At 25.4% G+C, this 20,661-nt stretch overlaps 1 protein-coding gene across 1 annotated transcript; it reads right to left on the reverse strand.

The window, feature by feature from the left end:
* Positions 1-1,509: 1,509 nt before the first annotated feature.
* LOC126902793 (uncharacterized) lies at positions 1,510-15,001 on the reverse strand. The gene is made up of 6 exons (XM_050680433.1): positions 14,820-15,001; positions 4,723-4,965; positions 4,384-4,657; positions 4,119-4,313; positions 2,841-3,575; positions 1,510-2,025 (listed from the first exon to the last, which is right to left on the reverse strand). Exons 1-6 carry the CDS (start codon positions 14,823-14,825, stop codon positions 2,021-2,023), a joined length of 1,458 nt encoding a protein of 485 aa, XP_050536390.1. The 5' UTR covers positions 14,826-15,001; the 3' UTR covers positions 1,510-2,020.
* Positions 15,002-20,661: the final 5,660 nt, after the last annotated feature.

Here is a 20,661-nt window from a genome sequence, read left to right on the forward strand (position 1 = left end):
TAGATTTTTATTTAATAATAAAAATTTATTCTGAGCTTTTCTTATTGGGTAGCTAGTCTCGTTGCTAATGTCTTTGTTTTAACAAACATCGCGCACGGCAGACAACGTAGAGAAACTTAGGAATATATTTTTAGTGTTTAATTTTTATCTTGGTGATTATTGTGCCGCATCCTTTCAAGGCGCATTCTAGTGCTGGGACCCATTGGGCCACCACAATTCTGCCTTGATAAATTTTTTACATAGATATAGATATTTCTGAATCTTGTTTTGGCCAGGCCAGAGGAAAATTTAAGAAATATTGGTATCGATCTCTCAAAAAAAAAATATTTATTCAACAGACGTAAAAAAAAAATCAATAAGTAAAAAAAATTAAAATTGTATTTATAATAAAATACAGAGTGTTCAGAATCATTTATAAGTAAGACCAATTGTAGACTTTGTGTAATTAAATCATATTATTTAAAGTCTTGAATCGATTTTTTTGTAAGTAATTATATAGACTATATGACGTTTAGTGTAAATCGTATACTTAGTGCGTTTAATGTGGAAATCAACACTGGATTACTTGAAATATTATTGTAGTACATAGGCCGTAAGGTAAGTACAATTTAACCTATGCTTTCGAACTTCCAACAATCTATTGCATGATAAACCATTAATAATTAATGAGAGAAACAATTAATGAGAAAATTAATTTAAATAAAATTGAAGACAATTAAATTTATAAAAAACTTATGAAAATAATAATAATAATAACATAATAATACATAGTTTAAGTTTTTAATATTAAATTTTAAACAAGTAAAAAATACGTTATTTTCAACTGATTTATTCAATTATTATAATGAGACATTGTTAATACTATTCAAATAGCATGAAACTATAAAACCAAAAATTTAGTATGAAATAAAAGAAAATCTACAAACAAATTTGTAAAATTTAGAATTCAATTTTTGTTACAGTTAACTCAATTTTTATACTTAACAAACCGTTCTGATTAAAAAAGACATTCAGCTTAAAATTAAAATTAGTAATTTTTGAAAATAATAAAATATATAGTTGCGTTTTTGTAAAACAAACTATAAAAGTATAAGTGCGCTTACTTTTATCCATCTTTGTTACACGTATATTTACAAAACTATTAATTTTTATGTTAAAATAGCACATTTTTCAATAATAACATCAGAAATTTTGTAATTAAATTTTATCTTGTTTGATAAATAATAATATTATTAATATAAATTTAACTTTTTAATGTGATTGGTTTTTGAATAAAATTTATAATAACATGTTTAAAAAAGTTATAACAGCGACGCAAACGTTGAAATTTTATAAAATTGATTGATAAAAATGATTTTGTCAATGAAAATTATTATTTTCATAGACAATATAAAATAAGTACAACTTGAATCTCTAAAAACGTTATTTTTATTGAGTAACATACCAATTATTTTCAAATATACCATATAAAATCAGTTGAAAAGAAAATGATAAATTATTATGCCATATTATAATATACAAAATGTACAATAAAATTATTTTCACTAAATCTAAAGAATATTTATTTCTAGTACTTATAGTTTACGCTTTATGTAATGTAATAAGCCCATATATAGATTATCAATAAAAAGTAATACTATTTAGTTTACATTTATTAATTGTCTTAGTTCTATTTTCACAAAGTCCGTTTTTCAAAAGCTATTCTTTTATTTTGTTATATTAATATATTTATAATAATTCAAGTAAATTAGAATAATTATGTAATAAACATAAATTATTTTTTATCATAAAACAATTGTAAATGATCTGCATAATTCATTTTGAGCAATACGTTTTACATTTTGAGTACTAAAGCATGAATATAAAGTTAATAATCTAATTATATTTTGTACAAATACAAACAAAATAATATTTTAAAAAATGACTAGCTAATTTAAACACGTAATCATTCACAGTTCTTTAAGGTTTTATGCGTGTTTGATTTCTTTTTTTCTGGATTAATTCTATTCTTGTAACAAAGTTATGCTGAAAAATAAATTACTTAACATTAATATCAATAAATATAAATAAATGTATGATATTATAAAAATAATATTGTCAATTATTAAGTATTCCAATGAAATACAAGACAAGTAACTAAAATATGAAAATCCTAATTTCTTTCATTTTTTTTTTACAATTTTCGCAAATTTAGGCTACGTTACAAGTATAATTTTTATTATTTGTCTCTAAAAAAAATTAAATAAATAAATTTTTTAAATTAGCTATTTTAGCACTTTTTAACAAAAAAATTTATGGGTTAAAAACAGCTTAAGAATAAGTTCTTATTATGTTACAAACAATTTAATACACACAGTAGGTATATATCGTGATCTTAGTGCATATACAATAGTAAAACCAGTTGTAAGTACTCGCCAAAATATTAAAAGAAAAAATAATTCTATTTTTATAGTTTCTGATTAGAGATAAAGAACAATTATACTTTTAACAAAATCCGACAATTGCAAATATTTTTTTTTTTAAAAGTTACAGTAAAATGATCATTAAATGAAAAATTATTTGATTTTTCATATCTTCGTGACTCTGTAGAATAAGCTTTAATCTGATTTTATAAAGAAAATAATATTTGTTATAACTAATTTCATCGAATGAACCCAACAAATGTCTGGTACTTTTTGGCTTCAAAAAAAATTAAAAATAATAATATAAAGGAAATTTTTTAACAAAAACTGTCTTCAACAAACCTTGCAAACCATTGCAATTACACTAATTATTATTAATTTAATATGAACTTAAGCATGCTATCAATTCTAATTTAATAAAATATAAAAAATAATTACATTGCCTTTTTTGCAACATATTGAAAAATCTTTGAACTGTTTGTTTTAATTTAGCCTGATCTTCTGGACTTGAATCATTAGAATATTTTAATGGCACAATTTTTTCTTCTGAAGGAGATGCGATTTCTTTAATTACAAAATCTTCATTGGATTTCACTTTTAAACCGTCTTCTTCTGATAATTGGTAATTAGACGAAGGCTTAGTTGGATTGAAATAATTTGAAACTAACTTTTCAGGGTTAATTTTTTGCTGGTCTTTTTTATATGCATTTTCAAAAAGATTTGTATAATTTGGTTCCGCAACATTTTCTTGATAATCAGATGCTGAATTATATTGATCACCGTAATTCACTTGAGGTTGGGGAATAGCTTGGGCAGAAAGTCCCACATTTTGATGACTAGCTATTTGAGAGTTAGCATGGTTGCTAATGCCTTGTAATGAGTAGGCTAAGTTTTGAACGGTTTCACTGTTGGTTTGAGGTTGGTACAAGTGGTTTTGACTTTGTATACCATTTGTTAAATAATTGTTGGCCGTAGTTTGTCCACCAAAGCTAGTGGTTGGAATTTGGTATGCATTATTTCTATAAAGATTATTCTGAACTTGATGTCCATTTGTATGAGCTTGATATCCAAAGTTTTGTTGGAAATTGGGTTGCGATTGAACATATTGATTATTAAGAGGCATTTTAATTGGTTTTAAAATCAATAGACCTGCATGAACTCCATCTTTATCAACTAGAAAAATAACATTTTATGAATATAAGTATATTTAATTTCATTGAAATATTTTAAAACTTAAATTTTAACAAATATTGATTTATTAAATTTTATTTTTTTATCTATTAAAAATTTCACAAAGATAAGATGATATTTATAATGATTACGTATGATCAATAATTTAATTGGTGGTAATTAAAGAAGTAGGTTTTAAGTATAATATCTATAATTACATTTGACACAAATAGTTTTACATTAGATATGTTTAAGATTTTGGTAAATTATATAAGACTGTATTATTAAATTGATTGATCCTAATGAAATATTTAGATAGCATAATAATTATAAAATACCGATAATAACAGTATAGTTTATAGTTTTATGTGTTATATTGTAACAATATAATATCAAAGTGAACATTACATAGTTTAAATTTATTATATACTCTTTTTTTTTTTTGTCATAATTTGTTGGAATTTTTTTAAATATATTATAATTATTAGCTTAAGTTGACCAAATGTATTTAATGATTTTAAAATAATGAAAAAAGTTAATACTTACATGCATTTCGAATGAAGTTAGATGATCCAACTACTGGAGCAGGAACGGCATGGACTGCTCGTTTTGATGAGAAACCTTGATTTGCAAAAGCGTTAATGTCTTCACCACTGTAGTCACTTTGGCCACCATAAGCTGAAGGATAGTTCGGTCTATGACCTGCAAAAGCAGAGGGTCCATATCCTACAGCTCCATATTCTATAAGTTAAGGTAAAGTTTGACATAAAATGAATTCATTTTTGTAAAATAGTTTATTAATTTTAGTTACGGGTGGGCACATGGACTTGTTGTGGAATGTATTGATGATGATACTCTCCAGAATCAAACGCGTGAGTGGCGACGCTTTTGCCAAAGTTTGTTATGGCTTCTCCTTTAGTTTGCAACAATTTTCCTTTAGCTACAACCATGTGTCCATTGGCTTTTATTAATTGTCCTTTTAGAGCCAACACTCCACCAGTTATTGCTTTTGCAGCTTGAAATACTGAAGACATGATTGCTTTCTTAATACCCCACAAATCAAACGAAGGTTTTGAATGGTAAGACTAAAAGAAAAAAATAATAAGTCCGACAAAATAATTTTTATATAAAAATTTTATTATTTTTTTACCAGATGCTGCTGTTCTCCATAATGTGGGTCTGGTACTGCAAATGATTTACCGCCTGACAGAGAGCCTAGGAGACTTAGTTTCTTAGACGTTAATGAACTTAAAAGATCTCCTGAACGTTTTGTTCTTACATCTTCACTTTCTTCAGAATTATCTAATTTGACATCGTCGATTGGTGACTCTTCTTCGGTCGCTTTGACAGTACACAATATTAAAGCAAATGTCACTAGTAAACACACGGAAATCTACGAAAATAAAACAAAAAAATTAGACACCGAAATTTAATTATGTAATATATAGGAATGTGTTTTTTAAATAGCTTTGCCAACAAATTACTTCGCACGTTTGTTTAGAAAACGATACTTAGGGTGAATAATAATTCGTCACTGTATAAGTTTGCTATTTATTTTAATGAAACAATTAAATAATTGAAGCATGGTAATAATACTAAACAATGAATTATATTTATGATTTTTTGTTTTGATCGTCATCGTCATTTATTTATTTTATGTATCGAGAGAAAGTTTAATATCAGTTTAGTTGGAAGTTATTACAAAACACGTTTATCATGATACCAGCTAGTTCCGGTCATCCCAAAATGAAAGTATTATTACCTCATAACATTTCTTAGACTTGTTCATTAAAAGTTGTTTGTAATAATAATCTGTTTTCTTAGTTTTCTCATAAAAAAAGTATAACTCTAAAAATATTATTACCTATATAGTACAAGTTTACTGAATTAAGGAAAGTTAGCTGTATCATCAATAAATCAAAAAAACTTACATGCTCAAACATTAATATTGTTTAGACTTAAGAAACTGAAAATAATAAGTCACTAAATGAAGTTAATACAAAATTTGACCAGACTTGGATAAACAGTAGATATTATATTTTCATTAATAGTTAAGTGATAATAATCTTATATTTACGGATTACTTTCATCTTGATTATTTATATATATATACAAAGAGATGGGTCTATCATAAACCACTCGTTTACTCACATAATAATCACAATATTAGAAAAAAAATGTATTTCTTTTAGTCACATATATTTCTTAATTTATCAGCTAATAATGATTTTTTAGAATCACCCCTTATAACTTTAAGGTGTGTCAGCTTAATTTTTTTAAATGGGAACATACATATTGAACTAGCTTATTTGATAGAAAATTATCTAATTAAGAAAATTACTAGTCTATAACAACTTTTGAACTAGTATTTTGGAAATTATTCTCATTTTCATACCTTAGTGGGAGGAAGGTATAATCGGGAAATGATTAGTAATCAAAATAGCAACACCCAATCTCACCTCCAGTCATTACTTTTAATTGTTAATAACTTCTGAAATACTGTTCAAAAAGTCGTTATCAACCAGTAATTTTCTTAATTAATTTGTTTTGTTTTGAATTTTAAATTTTCGTTCTACGTAAATATTAGAAAAAATAATTTATTTCTTAGAAACCTTAAAATACTTTTATTTTATTAACGTTTGCTGTTATTTTACTCTTCCAAAAATTAAAATTCTGATATATATATATCTTAATAATATTTAATGATTAATAACCTGTTCGTTCCATTAATCATCCAACTGTACATTTATGTAACGTATAGTATGTTGTTTAGTAGATCTTGGTGACCCAGACCTTTTTGTCTTATTCTGATATAGAAATTAAACTTTTGACGAGATTATAAAAATAAAAAATTAAATATATAAATAAAATCTTCATAATTCAGCTTTGTAATAATTGCATTGCGTTAAAAAAAGTTTTCAATTTCAAGTGACTAAGAAATACAACTGAATTATGTTACAGTTCTGTTGAAACTCATAACTTGTTTTCATAACGTGAAGTTATTATATTATTTTAAGTTATTTAGAGATCTAAAGTATATATACATATATATATATTTTTTTTTACAGTTATTATTATTACTTTATTTTTCATTAACGTCCTCATTGAAAAGCTATGTTTGTGTCAGAGAGGACCCAAAACCTTCACAGTCCAGCGTAACGGATACGAACCCTAGTACCTTCTTATCATTGCACCACACGTTTCCGGGTAAGCTAAGTAGGTCAAGTAAAGATTTTTAAAATATTTAAAAATAGTGAATACATAGAAATCTACAATCTCGGAAAAAATAAAAAAATTTTTTTTAGAAAAATCAATTAACACATCAAAGTAAATAGTATTTCTATTAATTATTTTAACTTGAGAATCAAAAGTTATACATTTTTTATTTTGTATATTTAAGGCGCATAAAGATGAAAAAATTACTTTATAATTAAATTATAATACACTATGAAAGCTCTCACAATGTCCATGATACCAAAAAAAAATAAAAAAATTTCAAACCTACATTGAAAATGTACATATATTTATTATTTTTACATGAATTAAAAAACAATAAATTTTTTAATGATAAAAAGATAAAAGATTATTGATTAATTTTTGCGATTATTATCAAATAGATAAAAGTTGACGAAATAAGGAAATATAAATCAATCAATTGATTGAAAATAGAAACATTCTTTGCCAGTAATTTAATTACCACAGTGAATACAATGCACCTAAATTAGAATCCACATTGAATTTGTAATTTATTTTATAAAAAAGTATGACAATACAATAAAATTCTAACAACTACTACTAATTCGTTATCGATATCTTTCATAATCTCACTTTCTTATTGACACCTATACATTGATGTACTATATATTGTTTCATTATCAATTATATGTTCTTTAACCAAAATAAAGCTATTAATATCCTGTTTTACTCAAAGCCTTAGTAAAATATCCGTTATTTATCCCACACGAACATTGTTTAAATAATTATGTTATGTTACCTTACCGGTTAATATAGAAAGTATATCAACGAAATAAATTTCAAATACAAAAGGTACCTGTATTTGAAATTTATACATTTCTTCACAACAATAATCATAATAAGGTTTAAATTATTTATCTTTGGTAACAACTTAAACTTTCACAGCCTCAAAAATATTTCATCTTCAAGGTAATATAATCAATAGACAAAAATAATAACATCAATTTACTATTATTAGTTACTTTATTATGTACTCTTTTTAACAATGCGTTAAGTAATTTTCAATGTCAGTCATATTAAATTTTATTTTTTAAGTTTAAAAACTTAACTCACAAATGATTTTAATATTCGGCGGAAATCTGCTATTTGTTGACAAAAACCAGATATTTTTATTGAATTATATCATCAACTAAAGTAAAACATTTGAATAAGAACCACGTGCGATTTTATCTATCTACGTACGTTTAGAAAAGTTGTCGCTCAGCCAAAAAAAAAATCGTAAAAATGTTATGACCAAGTAAGGTAACATTTAAATTCACTTCCCTGTTAAAAAAAAACTAGTTTACTAAGTAACTGGAAGTTTAATTTATTTTTTCACTTAATTTCTTTGATTTAATTTGTGTTATATACATTTTACTTGATTCTATTTTAATAAAAATTATATAAATAGGTGATCGGCAACAGGAACTATTAACTAATAATAAAATAACGCAATAATAATCATATTGTGCCAACACAGGACACACAATACGGATAACAGTGTTTTACGGAGAGAGTTACAAGAGCGAGCTGCGAAAACGCCTACGCTGATGAACAGCGGCATGCATAATAACAGCTATTTTACCGTTCTGTAAAAATCATTTACTGCATTGTCGACTAATTATTAATAAAACAATATCATACGACGAACAAACTAATCATAGTGTGCCCATGCATATGGAATGTTTATTGAAACCATGAAAACTTTCACAATGACTTTTGCTATTATGAAATCGATTTCAGTAAATTTGACACAAACTTACTAGTTTACCTTTGCACTAGATCGTTTACTTAAGTCATGCATAATACTTATTTAAAAAATGATCGCATATTATATTGATCTACTGCTTCAGGCTTTCGACCTGGATATTTATAACTTGTGGGCTATTAAATATATATCGTATGGGATATTACTTTGTTTTGTAACTTAGAGTAATGGTCAAACTTATAGTAATATATGCATTTAGTGCAAATATGATTTCAACAAAGTCATCGACCAAAACTGCTTACATATTATTAAAATATTATTTCAATATAATTATCAGTGCTTAACAAATAACTAGATCGTTCTACTTATTAGGATACCTCATAAATGTTGTAATAACTCTAAATTTAAATATAATTTTAATTATTACTGACAGCCAAATATTATATTAATAAAAAATATATTAGCAATAATAATAACCTCATATTAATAACATACAATTTTGAATTCCATAAGTGAATATTGTTAGTAATACTAACTAAGTTTATTAACATCAATTGATTTTTAGAATAATGATCTACCCGATTTACAAACAAATGAGTTATTTTATTTATCTAATATATGAAGTTTATTTTCTCAGTAATTTATTGAAAGAATTGGACAAAATTATTGGTAATGTCTTGCCTAGAATGAACTTATTATTAAAAATATATCATTAAAAAAAAGACCAGTAAGGAGCAAACATCCTTTCCTGCGAAAATAATTTTACTGTGATAATAAAATCTAAAATAGAGAAATCTACAATATAAATAAGAAACTTTACAGTTGAAAAAACTGGTTCATTGCCTTGATCAAGTTGCTACATATTCTATTTAGCTTACTAATTAGAATATGGATTAATTTTTATCCCAATTAAAATAAAAATAAAAAAAAAAATTTGAATAGTTATATATCAAAGGGAAGAATACCAATAAATTACTTTTACATTGAGTGGAAAAATTGTACTGAAACAATTTCTTAAAATAAATGTAAAATAAATTTTTATATTCAAATTAACTATGATGTAGTCAATGACAATTTGCTTCTAATTATTCTTTAAAAGTCTTTAAGTGTGATAAGGGTTTGTCAACTAATTGATTAATGCAGTCTTTTCTACTATTATCTTGGTAAATTACTATAAACTTACATTGCTCGATTCAAATACATAGTTTGAGAGTATTTAATGTTATTCCGTTTCAACTTTATAGCCACAAATATATTGGAATATATTAATGCGTATATATAAGCGTATACAAAATTTTTTTTATTAAAAGTTGAGTTCATTTCGGCATTTATAAAAAATAAATATTCTTCCAAATATAAAGTTACCTTACTTTATAATCTTATTTGCTACACTATAATAATACTGATTATACTTATTTATTTAATCAACTAGTTATCATTAAAATGCGATTTGACAAATTTGTATTCTCTAAAATAATAATTATTTACTGGTTTTATAAATGAAAACAATTAATCGATAAAATTATTAATATTAAGATTTTACTGTTGAGATACATTGAAATAAAATATGACTGTTTATCTGAAAAATAAGCCTCTTTAACGATTAAAAAATAGATGTAATCAATGTCGCATTTACCACAATACATTTTATACCAGTTTTATTGAAATAACTGAAGTGTGTTACTTTTTTTTATGAATTATTCATTATATACATTTATAAACTTATCAATATTTTTAAGCACATTTAATATCTGTCAATCAAGTATATTTTTCTGGTGTGGTTTTTAACTTAAATTATTTTATATTATTTGAAAATATACTTTTATGTATTTTGTAATAAAAGTAGTTTTCTACAGCAAATAATTTGAAATACATGATTAACCATATAACTTAGAAGTAAAACTCGAGTAATTAGTTACTTTCAAATTTATTAAATTTAAATTTAATACTGCATTCAATATGTTTCAACGTGTAAATATTCATTAAATCAAACAGCTATAGAAGTTATTTGAACATGCAAAATATTCTTTGTGTCAAACGTATAATATTATTATTTTTTTATATTAATCTGATAATTGAAAAGAAATCAAAGAAAAATTATTTAAATTATTGCATTTTGTAAATTAAAACTAATCACTAGTTTCTTTCTAATGAAATCGTATGTATTGAACATTTTAACGGTCAAAAATAAGTCTAAAAATTATTTTTTCGAACAAAACTTGAATAACAATAGTTAAAAAATAGTCTTTATAAGTAGACTAGAGTTTATCATTCATATCTTTAAGAAGTCTTCGTGAAAAGAAAATAGGATTTCATGAATATTTTTGCGATATTAATTTGCAATGATATTACGTTAGGGTTTTATATAGTTAAGATGAGCAAATATTTTACCTAAGAAGTTTACATGCTTATGTATTATATAGTCAGTTAATTAGGTAATTTTTCCAATAAAATGCTAATAGCATGCTATTTTAATTTAAATTGTCGGTTCGATGATTGTCAATAATTAATGATTTAAATATTAATCATGATAATGATCATGAATATTAATAAAATATGTATCTATATTATTACATTAGTGATATTATGAAAGTATCTATTCACTCAAATATTTATAAACGCATAACTGATGAAACTTATTGTATAAAACGACATCTTGTTATATATATCGTGATATATAGACTGTATGTATATCATTTGTATGATGCATTAAAGAAATTAATTTTTTATACAATATTCCTTCAAAGATCATAAGTACATATTCAGAATTATAAAGACCATATCATTAGTGAACATAACATGATGAAATGTTTTGTTGATATNAAGTAAACATAACATGATGAAATGTTTTGTTGAAATAATATACTTAAACTTTTCAACTTAATTGTTTTGATTGGCTGATATTTTCTTTCGACTTTGTTTAATCTAACTTCTATTATTAATATTTATTTATTTATTTAACGCCAATCAACAATGTAAAGTATAATACAATACTTGAGTAGGCTTAATTGATAATACATGTTTTATAAGAAATGAATATATAAGAACCAAACAATGTGATAACAACAATAAGCTAGAAAGCAAAACTTATGCTAAGTATACGATGGTAATTTTTATTTATTTGGTGAAAATGCATATTAGTTATATATATAAGAATCATTACTGCGCACAATTTTACCTAAATTTTAATTTAAGTGTTAATATTGGCCGGCCCCAAGTAGTTGGGATTAAAACGAGGAAAAATATGAAGTGTTAATATTGCTGTCCAATTATTTCTTACGAAACATTAGTAGCTATGTCCTGTAGGGCTTAGTTTATATTAAATCAATTCAGGTATTTTAAGTAAACTATAAGCTAGTGCAAAGAAGAAACTTAAGAAATAAATTTATTCACTTAAATCCAACATTTAATAGTACTATCATCGAAACTAATCACATAGATTGAACGTTTAGTGTTCAAAATTATGGAACTACAATTAGACTCCAATATATTCATGCTTTCTAAGCAGACATCGTATTATGTATATATTCGTACATCACAGTAATAGAATACGATAATTAATAATTAGAAAAAATCTATGTAATCATTGATGGTCTATTTGAGCGAAACATAATATTTTTTTTTTTTTTGAATATTGAACTCTTCCGACTATTGCAATGGTGTTGATTTATCGAGTACTCTACGAGGTTTATATAACACTGTAATTATTGGAAAACATGTAATTTGAAAATTAAGTATTTAGAAGTTTTAAAAAATAAACTTATATCTATGATTATATTTTACTGATTTCAAAACTAGTCAACAACTAGTTTTGATAAATTAATCAATAACTAATCTTGATAATTATTTTTGAAAGTATACGTTAATCCATATTGTATACTACACACCATAATTTAAAATTAAACACATTAACGTTTTCTTTTTGAGTCTTGGAAATAGTAAAAAATATTTAAAAAACTAAAAATATGATAAAAATTGAATGTGCGAGTTCAAGATATTATAAATTACATAATTATTCGAATAATTTAGGTAATGATAAATCACTTACGATAGATATTCTTATACTCATACATTGACCAAAATTTTAAAGAGTTGACTAAAAAATTTAAATAAAATCCTTGTAATTAGCATCCTACACAGAATGTGCAACACAATTTTATTAAGCACACCTTTTACATAATAACCTGATAATTTGTCATCCATAAGAACCTACGAGTTCTCATGAAATTACTTTTACAAAATTTTTATTTTCGAGTTGATTCAATGATAGTGTAACTAGTAGAATATAAAAATATTATAATTAAGATTTGGAACTTAATACGATTATAAAGTGTATTTTAGTACATCAATAATAAATAAATATTCACTTTTCATTTCTGAATCCTACTCAATGTATGTTATTTAGTTTTAGGGGAGCGTGGGAGATCACTCATCTAGAAGAAAAAACGTTTATGTATCACTGTATACAGTGTTCAGTAAATAAGGAAACAGGCCAATTGGTTCAAACAATGAGAACGATAGAAACATACTTATTGAACACCCTATATACCTATGACAAATTTTCATGGAGTTGTGTTTTTCGATAGTGATCCAAATAAATTTTATAAATGCATAAAGTCCCGAACCCTATTTATAATTATTTCATTTCACATACCCGAAATAATTACGTCATAAAGTACATGAAAGTGATTGTACAGGTCATTAACTTCAATAGAAAACTTGATTAGAATCGTCTTTTAACTGTCTACAAACTTGTGTGAAAAAATTAAAACCCAGTGGTTGTCAGGCGAATTATTCCCACTGCGCACATTATGTATTGCATTAGTAATAGTTTTCATTTCTGTTTTCAATTATGATATTACTACTAATTTCAATAGCAATTAGTTTTGTTCATTAAAATTCAGTAGAACTGCACGTATGATTGCGATTAATAGATGCAATCGTTATTGATTTGCCAGCAATAACTATCGGTTATTATTACAATAAATGATATTAAATCGTATGTATCGTTAATATTACGACTATTTTTTTTTTTTTTTTTTTTGTGCTAAACGTTTATTATTGCCGTTACAACTGTGACTTTCACCTTCAAGTATTACCATGTGCATTTTAACGTTTGGCGGCAAAATACATACACGTAATAGTACAATTGGAAAACAAAAACATATGGAAATCATTTTCTCGTTTCAATGGCTTTCCGGAGTAGAGAATAGAATTGTTTCTGTGAGACTTCGCAAGGTACTGTAGTTGTAACATTGATTGATAGCAGTTGTGTTGCTAACATCAGTAATTGAAATCGTAAACGGTTCAGCGATTGGGAGACAAAAAATAAATCATAATTGCTTTGCTCTACCGCAATTGTACCGAATGGTTTAATTTGTTCATTTAACAAACATGACGTTCAAGAAACTAGGAAGTGATGATTTAAGTACAATTAGCTATTCAGTTATACGATATCGCACCAAATCATGTTTGGTCTTATGCCCTTTCACGTTTTAAATTAAATCGTTCTAAAATAGTACTGCTAAAGGAAATTCGCCAACGAGCTAGTCATTCGGTGTTTAAAAAGCTCACCTTAAAATCAAATAACACGTGTACTCGATTATATTTTCATCTTTGATGTACACTCATACACAATTATTACGTAACGAATGAGCCAATACAGATCGTACATCGAGCCCTTACTCAAAATGGGTGTTTGTTTACTTCAGTCGGATCCCTGCGATTTTTCTAGTAATTGTGTATTTCCATACAATGGTGTTTTCGCAGAAAACGATTTTTTTATTTTAGGCCAAAAGTTTTATTATTAATATTTATTAATAATAAGTTTATTAGCAACATTTTATTATTAATATTTAATAATTTGTACGAAATAATTAACAGTATATGAATAATTAAAAGATATCACATAGAAGTGTCGAAGAAGCTTCTGAAAACCGTTTAGCTAATAATACTAACTATTAGTATTTTATCTAGAGTTCTGTATAAATCGCAAAATAATATTTTTTTTCAAAAAACATAATTTCTTAACGAAACTTGAACTAGAGAAATCAATATGACAATCGCTCATATTTGGCTGTTCTCTAACAAGTTTTTGTGTTTGTGTATAAAATCGCGTGCTTTTATAATCAACACCTAAACTTATTTACATCAGAAAATAAACATTAATTGATCCCAACGATATTCGATACAATAACTTTATCGGAAACTCGATTGTATATTACTGAGAACTCGTTTATAATTGAAAACTATTGCAATTGGTATTCAATTTAAGATGATTTTCGTTTGAAATAAAATATATTTACCTTCATGTTGCAACGTAGCGGTAATTACGATACTCGGACCAGGAAAATATAACGGACACTAGGTCTGCCGATAAGTAACCACCACGCGAAGTACCCACGCACCACGTTCAATCACTCTCACTGTAACCACTTGCACTCTCACGAACGTTCGCCACTGAACACACACTCACTCGATACTTGGTATCATCTCACGAGGCTTTTACCCGTGTGATATTATTGACCCCACTTAGACCGAGGCGATCTTACACAACATGAACCGTACACGGTCGGCCACGGCCCTTTCTCCTGGCCAATTTGAACTCGGAACCGTTCCTCGGACGCCGTGCCCACCTAGTGCGTACTCGTCAATCTCAATATTCAAATCCAATATGTAACGACGCGATATGTCCGCGCGATAATAATTTAAATGTCTTCTTTAAGCCTCCATTGGGACGCAAGACGAATTTCATTGTTAATTTCACACATACGCATATCGAAATCCCGGAAGCCTTTCAATGGCCAATACACTGAACATCCAATTAACGCATTTATATCTTTCGCACAACACAACAATTGTAATGTTTACTTTATGACCAATCGAGCTGTCCATACAGCTGATATTATATCACACACCATTAACGCACCGTGGAAAATCGAAACAGTTTTTCTTTTGCTCTTATGATTAACACTTTTCATTTAAAATGTAACCAAATTACAAAAAGTGATTAGTTCCAAATAAATATTTTTCATATCAATGGTAAAGATCGAAAATCATGAAATCGTCGAAACGATCATAGAAATAATAATAATTCCGAAAATCTTTTATTATTATTATTTAAAAGAAAAATTACAAGAGATTATTGGTTATATTACTTCAGTATATTTGGAGTAGATGAACAATTATAAGGTCTAATACAATAAAATACCTACGCATAAAAGTATGTGGAAAAAGTGTCCAGATCCTTGGACTTAAATTCACCAACGAATGACATGCATGCTATGCATCCCGCAATGATAAAAATTCAAAAAAATATATTGTCAAATTATTCTTTTCCAGTTTCTTAGAGATCTTATTATGAAGGTTTATACCTTTCCAATCACAAAAACAGGTCAGTATAACAAGTGTAACATGTGCTAATTCAAAGTGTTATGATGTAACGATCAATGAACCACAATCTGTTTTGATGCCAAAAATATTTCTGATAATTATCATGTTTTCCGATTGCCTAAGAAGTATCTCATTAATCATATCCTTGATAACTTGCTCGTTACTTTTTATAGACGAAAAAATTAACACATATTTCTAAATACATTTGGTAAAAAGTTGACCACTAAGAAATTATCGTAATACTTTATCAGTTTCATTATTCTACTTTTCTTTTAATTCGCTGTGATGTATCAGTTGGGTTGGGTTAAGTTGTATGCAGCAATATTGTTTTGTTTTATTATTATTAAAAAAATAATAACTTTTTGAATAGAAATAATTATTNGTATCTCATTAATCATATCCTTGATAACTTGCTCGTTACTTTTTATAGACAAAAAAATTAACACATATTTCTAAATACATTTGGTAAAAAGTTGGCCACTATGAAATTATTGTAATACTTTATCAGTTTCATTATTCTACTTTTCTTTTAATTCGCTGTGATGTATCAGTTGGGTTAAGTTGTATGCAGCAATATTGTTTTGTTTTATTATTATTAAAAAAATAATAACTTTTTGAATAGAAATAATTATTTTTAATTGACAAGAAAAGAAAATTCTATGTTTAATTTTAGGTTCAGATTACAAAATATTATTGAATGTTAAATAATGTACAGCATTCAACTTGTATTAATAGATCTAGTGTCAATGATACGAAAGATGGCTTATTTTTTTTTAATTGTTATGTATTGATTTTATAATCCTTGAAGTAATGGTAATGTTTTTTCTTTTCATTTTGAACAGAAGTTAAATCGTTTTTCTATGCAACGTCATAATCAATCGGTTCTAGATTAAACAAATTTATTTATACCGATACTTAACACACGAAATCGGCTAATTTTGATTTCCTGAAAATATCTGGATAACTAACAGTAGCATCTTAATTGTTTTACAGCTAGCAATTAATTATATTTCATTAGTAAAATTATAAATAGTGTTGAGTTTTATTTATTCAATTATCGGTTTCATTGCTTTTAGACTGTTATAAAAAAAATTCAAAGTTGACACAATAATACTCATATGTGAATGCTTCCATATAAAGAACCTTAGATCTTCGAAGGAGAGGTTATTGTCCTAGTAAACGAGGAATAAATTACAAGAAAAATCATGGAAAGGCGTTATCAGGAACAGTAGAGTGCTACAATGACGGCAGATTATTGTTGGATATAACAACGCGATCAAACACAAAATATTAAAAAATAGAAAATTACATAAACGGAATTCTTATAAGAAAATAAAATTATATTAAATCAAAATTATTTGCAAAAAATTTGATAAATAATAAAATATCAAGAATTTTTCAAAATTACTTCAAAATAAAACAATACTGGATAATTATATAAAAAAAACTAGTATTTGTTGGGAATTTTCGACATTTTCCCGTAATTTTTCTATTAACAGCAATTTTTTTTATTTTATATTTAATCAAAATGAATATTTTCTAAATTCTTATAAAATATTCTATTTGCTAGTTGAACTTTCATAATTATAAGTTAAACCAAAAATCATTTTTATTTGAAAGTATAGATTTGTAAGAAACTCAACTTTAAAGATTTAAAAAATCAATTAAAATTGATGGAACAGTCTCAAATTTTGTACAACTCTTATTAAACATTTGGATCCACTTTAATGAAGTAAATAAATTATTTTTTATATTTTCATGATGATTTTACAGTGTAATTATTAACTAATAATTAAAACTAGATGAACTGAAAAATCTTACAGTGAATAATTTTAACGTATTTGGTGAAATAGTTGTAATGATAACGATATTGCTTAAAAAGAATTATATTGACAAAGTGTTTCTTCAAATTTTGTTGAATTACTGGAAATCATTGACTCGTAAGTTAATCACGCGGTAAAGTAAAAATAATTTATAATTAATATATAAATACATTTATAAAGGTGTCTTGATAAATTAAGGAAATTAACTAATAAAAAAATAATAGGGTAAAATAACAAAAAAATAAAATATTTTTTATTAAATTAAATATGGTTCACGAGTTGAAATTGTGTTACATTTTTATTATTAGACAGTTTTATCAACAAAATTTTAAATTTGATAGACGTGTTATTGTTATTACTTCTTGATTTGTATTGATCCACGTCACTTTATGATGTGTTTCACATGATGAATGAGCTCTATTTTGTGTACAACCTTTGTAATTTATTATAGTTATTATTCTTTCAACTGAAATTAGGAAGGATTTAGTTTCGGGATAATTTAAATTGGGCATCACCCGTAGCAACTGCATGACAACTATTGTTAACTGTATTCACATTTTTGATAATTAGTACACTGGCTATATAAAACACAGTAATTAATTAAATTCTCTAATGAATTTGTAATCTTATAATTCAATATTCACTATTCTTTTAAGATTCTATACATTTTTATACTCACCAAACAACTGTTAATAACATAAAGTCTAAATATTTTTTTTGTTACTTTCACTAATATAAATAGTATACTTACAATTAAAATGATTTCGCAACAATGTATAAGATCAGAATGTTATGTAAAACATTGATTTAAGAAGTAATTAAAAAAAATTGCACTTAACATAATATCTAAACATGTATAAAATTAGCCAAAATTAACAATAAAATAATATGATGATTACAATACTATATCAAATTAACAATAGTTACTAATGAGTATATACATATGGAAAATACTAATTGAATTATAACTATCAATTAAAAATGTATTTGTTGATGAAAACTGTAATCACAAAAAAAGATATTTACTGCAAATATCAAAATATTCGTTACACCGAATAAAACCGGTTTTCAAGTTAAAAAAGAAACCGGTATGTGGATTCGAAATACTACCACCCCTGTCATAACCAAAGTACCATTCAAACACAAGTCGGAGTTGCTTAATTTAGTGCATGCTGCAACTAAATGGAAGAATTATTTGTTGAGTATGAAATTTGTAATTTTTACTGAGGTTTATTTACTGGTAAGTGAGTAAAATTCACATACTTGATATTTAAACTATGGAATTTTTTAGTTATGAAATGAATGAAACATTTTATAAAATTTAAAGAAAAATATTAATGTATGACTATTTTTCTAGACATTTTAAAAACTACTATTTTGAAAACAAAATATTTTTGGTTTATCAAGCCTCAAAATATTGTGTATTAGGTACCTAGATCTATAATTTTTACTTATTTATTATATGATTAAAAAAATTAACTTTCTTCATTAAACAAATTGAAATGTAGTTTGGTCTTAGCACTGATTAATGCTAAAGCCATACTAGCTACTCCATCAGTGGTATAACCAGAGGAGTATATTAGAAGGCTTATAGCACTTCCCCTCATTAGCAAAATTTTTAGCAACGCCATTTTACACCATCGTTGTTTGGTTTCTGGTTGAATCATCATGTCAGAATCCAGACAGTTATTCATCCTATTCTTATTTAAAAAGTGGATGGAAGGAGATGCTTTGCACTTACATGCATTACTATCTACGCGCTAGTGATTGAACGAAACAAGGAACCTAATAGACTTATATGAAGCCACAGGACAAATAAAAAGAAAATATTTTAAAAAATAGTATTCATGCATTGCACACATTAATGACTAGAGTATTCAAGTCTTGTAATGATAAATTACTTATATTATTAATTTATCTAAACATTATCAATAAATATTTTCAAAATTCAAGAACCTGTAATGACTAGTTTCTATTCTACATGAATGATGTTAGATATGTTACTCATCAACGTTTATCACTTTCGTTCTTCTACGAAACACACCGGGTAGTCAAAAAAAAAAAGGAATTATCATAATACGAGTTAGTAATTAAATATCTCTAAAGTAATAATTGTTATTATAATAGCTAAAAGCTATTTCACAGTTAATGTTTGTCATTTGTAATTGACAAATTACAGATCAATATTATCATTGTTGTACACAACTAATTTAATTAGCTATATTCTTTACAATTCATTATATAATCACAGTATTTAATGAGTTAAAATTATACGTCTGGAGTTTAATACTGTTATAAAATAATTTCTGTAGGTCAATAAAGTAAAACTTTTAAATTGAATTCTATTATTCTTTCGATTTCACAGACATTAAATTATTTCAATCAAAGTTACATCAACAAATAGAAATAAAATTTTAGTACTCATATAACTTATACCAATATGCTATAATTTAATCATATTTTTTATTTTAAAAGTCGTGAAATAGGTCAACTATTACTTTCTGTTTTATTATACTTCCTATAATTAATTATTATAAGAATTAATTTTATGTGCAAAACCGAAATTCATTTTAATAAAAATCTTTATAATATGTAAGACTAAAATACAAAAGAACAATAAAAATTTTATAAAATTATAAAAAATGTAAATTGAATTTCAATTATGTTATTGTTTTAAAACAAACCTAAATTTTCTTTTATTTAATATAAGAGAAAAAATTACATAAACTAGATTAGTTTGTTAGTAATCCAATTTTTTACAAATTTATATATAATGTTTATTATTTTTCTACAGTTAATCATTATCTAATTTTAGTTTCACGAATGGAAACAATAAGAACTTTTTAAATTAATGTTTCCTAAAACAATTATTATTTTACTATACAGTCCGTACGAAAATAAAATTATTATATGGAACATTATGTACACTTTT

Source organism: Daktulosphaira vitifoliae, unplaced genomic scaffold, assembly GCF_025091365.1.
Source record: "Daktulosphaira vitifoliae isolate Bord-2020 unplaced genomic scaffold, ASM2509136v1 Scaffold_1, whole genome shotgun sequence".
In the NCBI taxonomy this organism is placed as follows: Eukaryota; Metazoa; Arthropoda; class Insecta; order Hemiptera; family Phylloxeridae; genus Daktulosphaira; species Daktulosphaira vitifoliae.

Excerpts from the sequence above, each read along its gene's own strand:
- LOC126902793 (XM_050680433.1), bottom strand. Across the intron at positions 4,314-4,383 it reads ACAAGTCCATGTGCCCACCC|AATATGGAGCTGTAGGATAT; the intron begins GTAACTAAAATT and ends CTTAACTTATAG. Across the intron at positions 3,576-4,118 it reads TAACTTCATTCGAAATGCAT|TTGATAAAGATGGAGTTCAT; the intron begins GTAAGTATTAAC and ends TTATTTTTCTAG.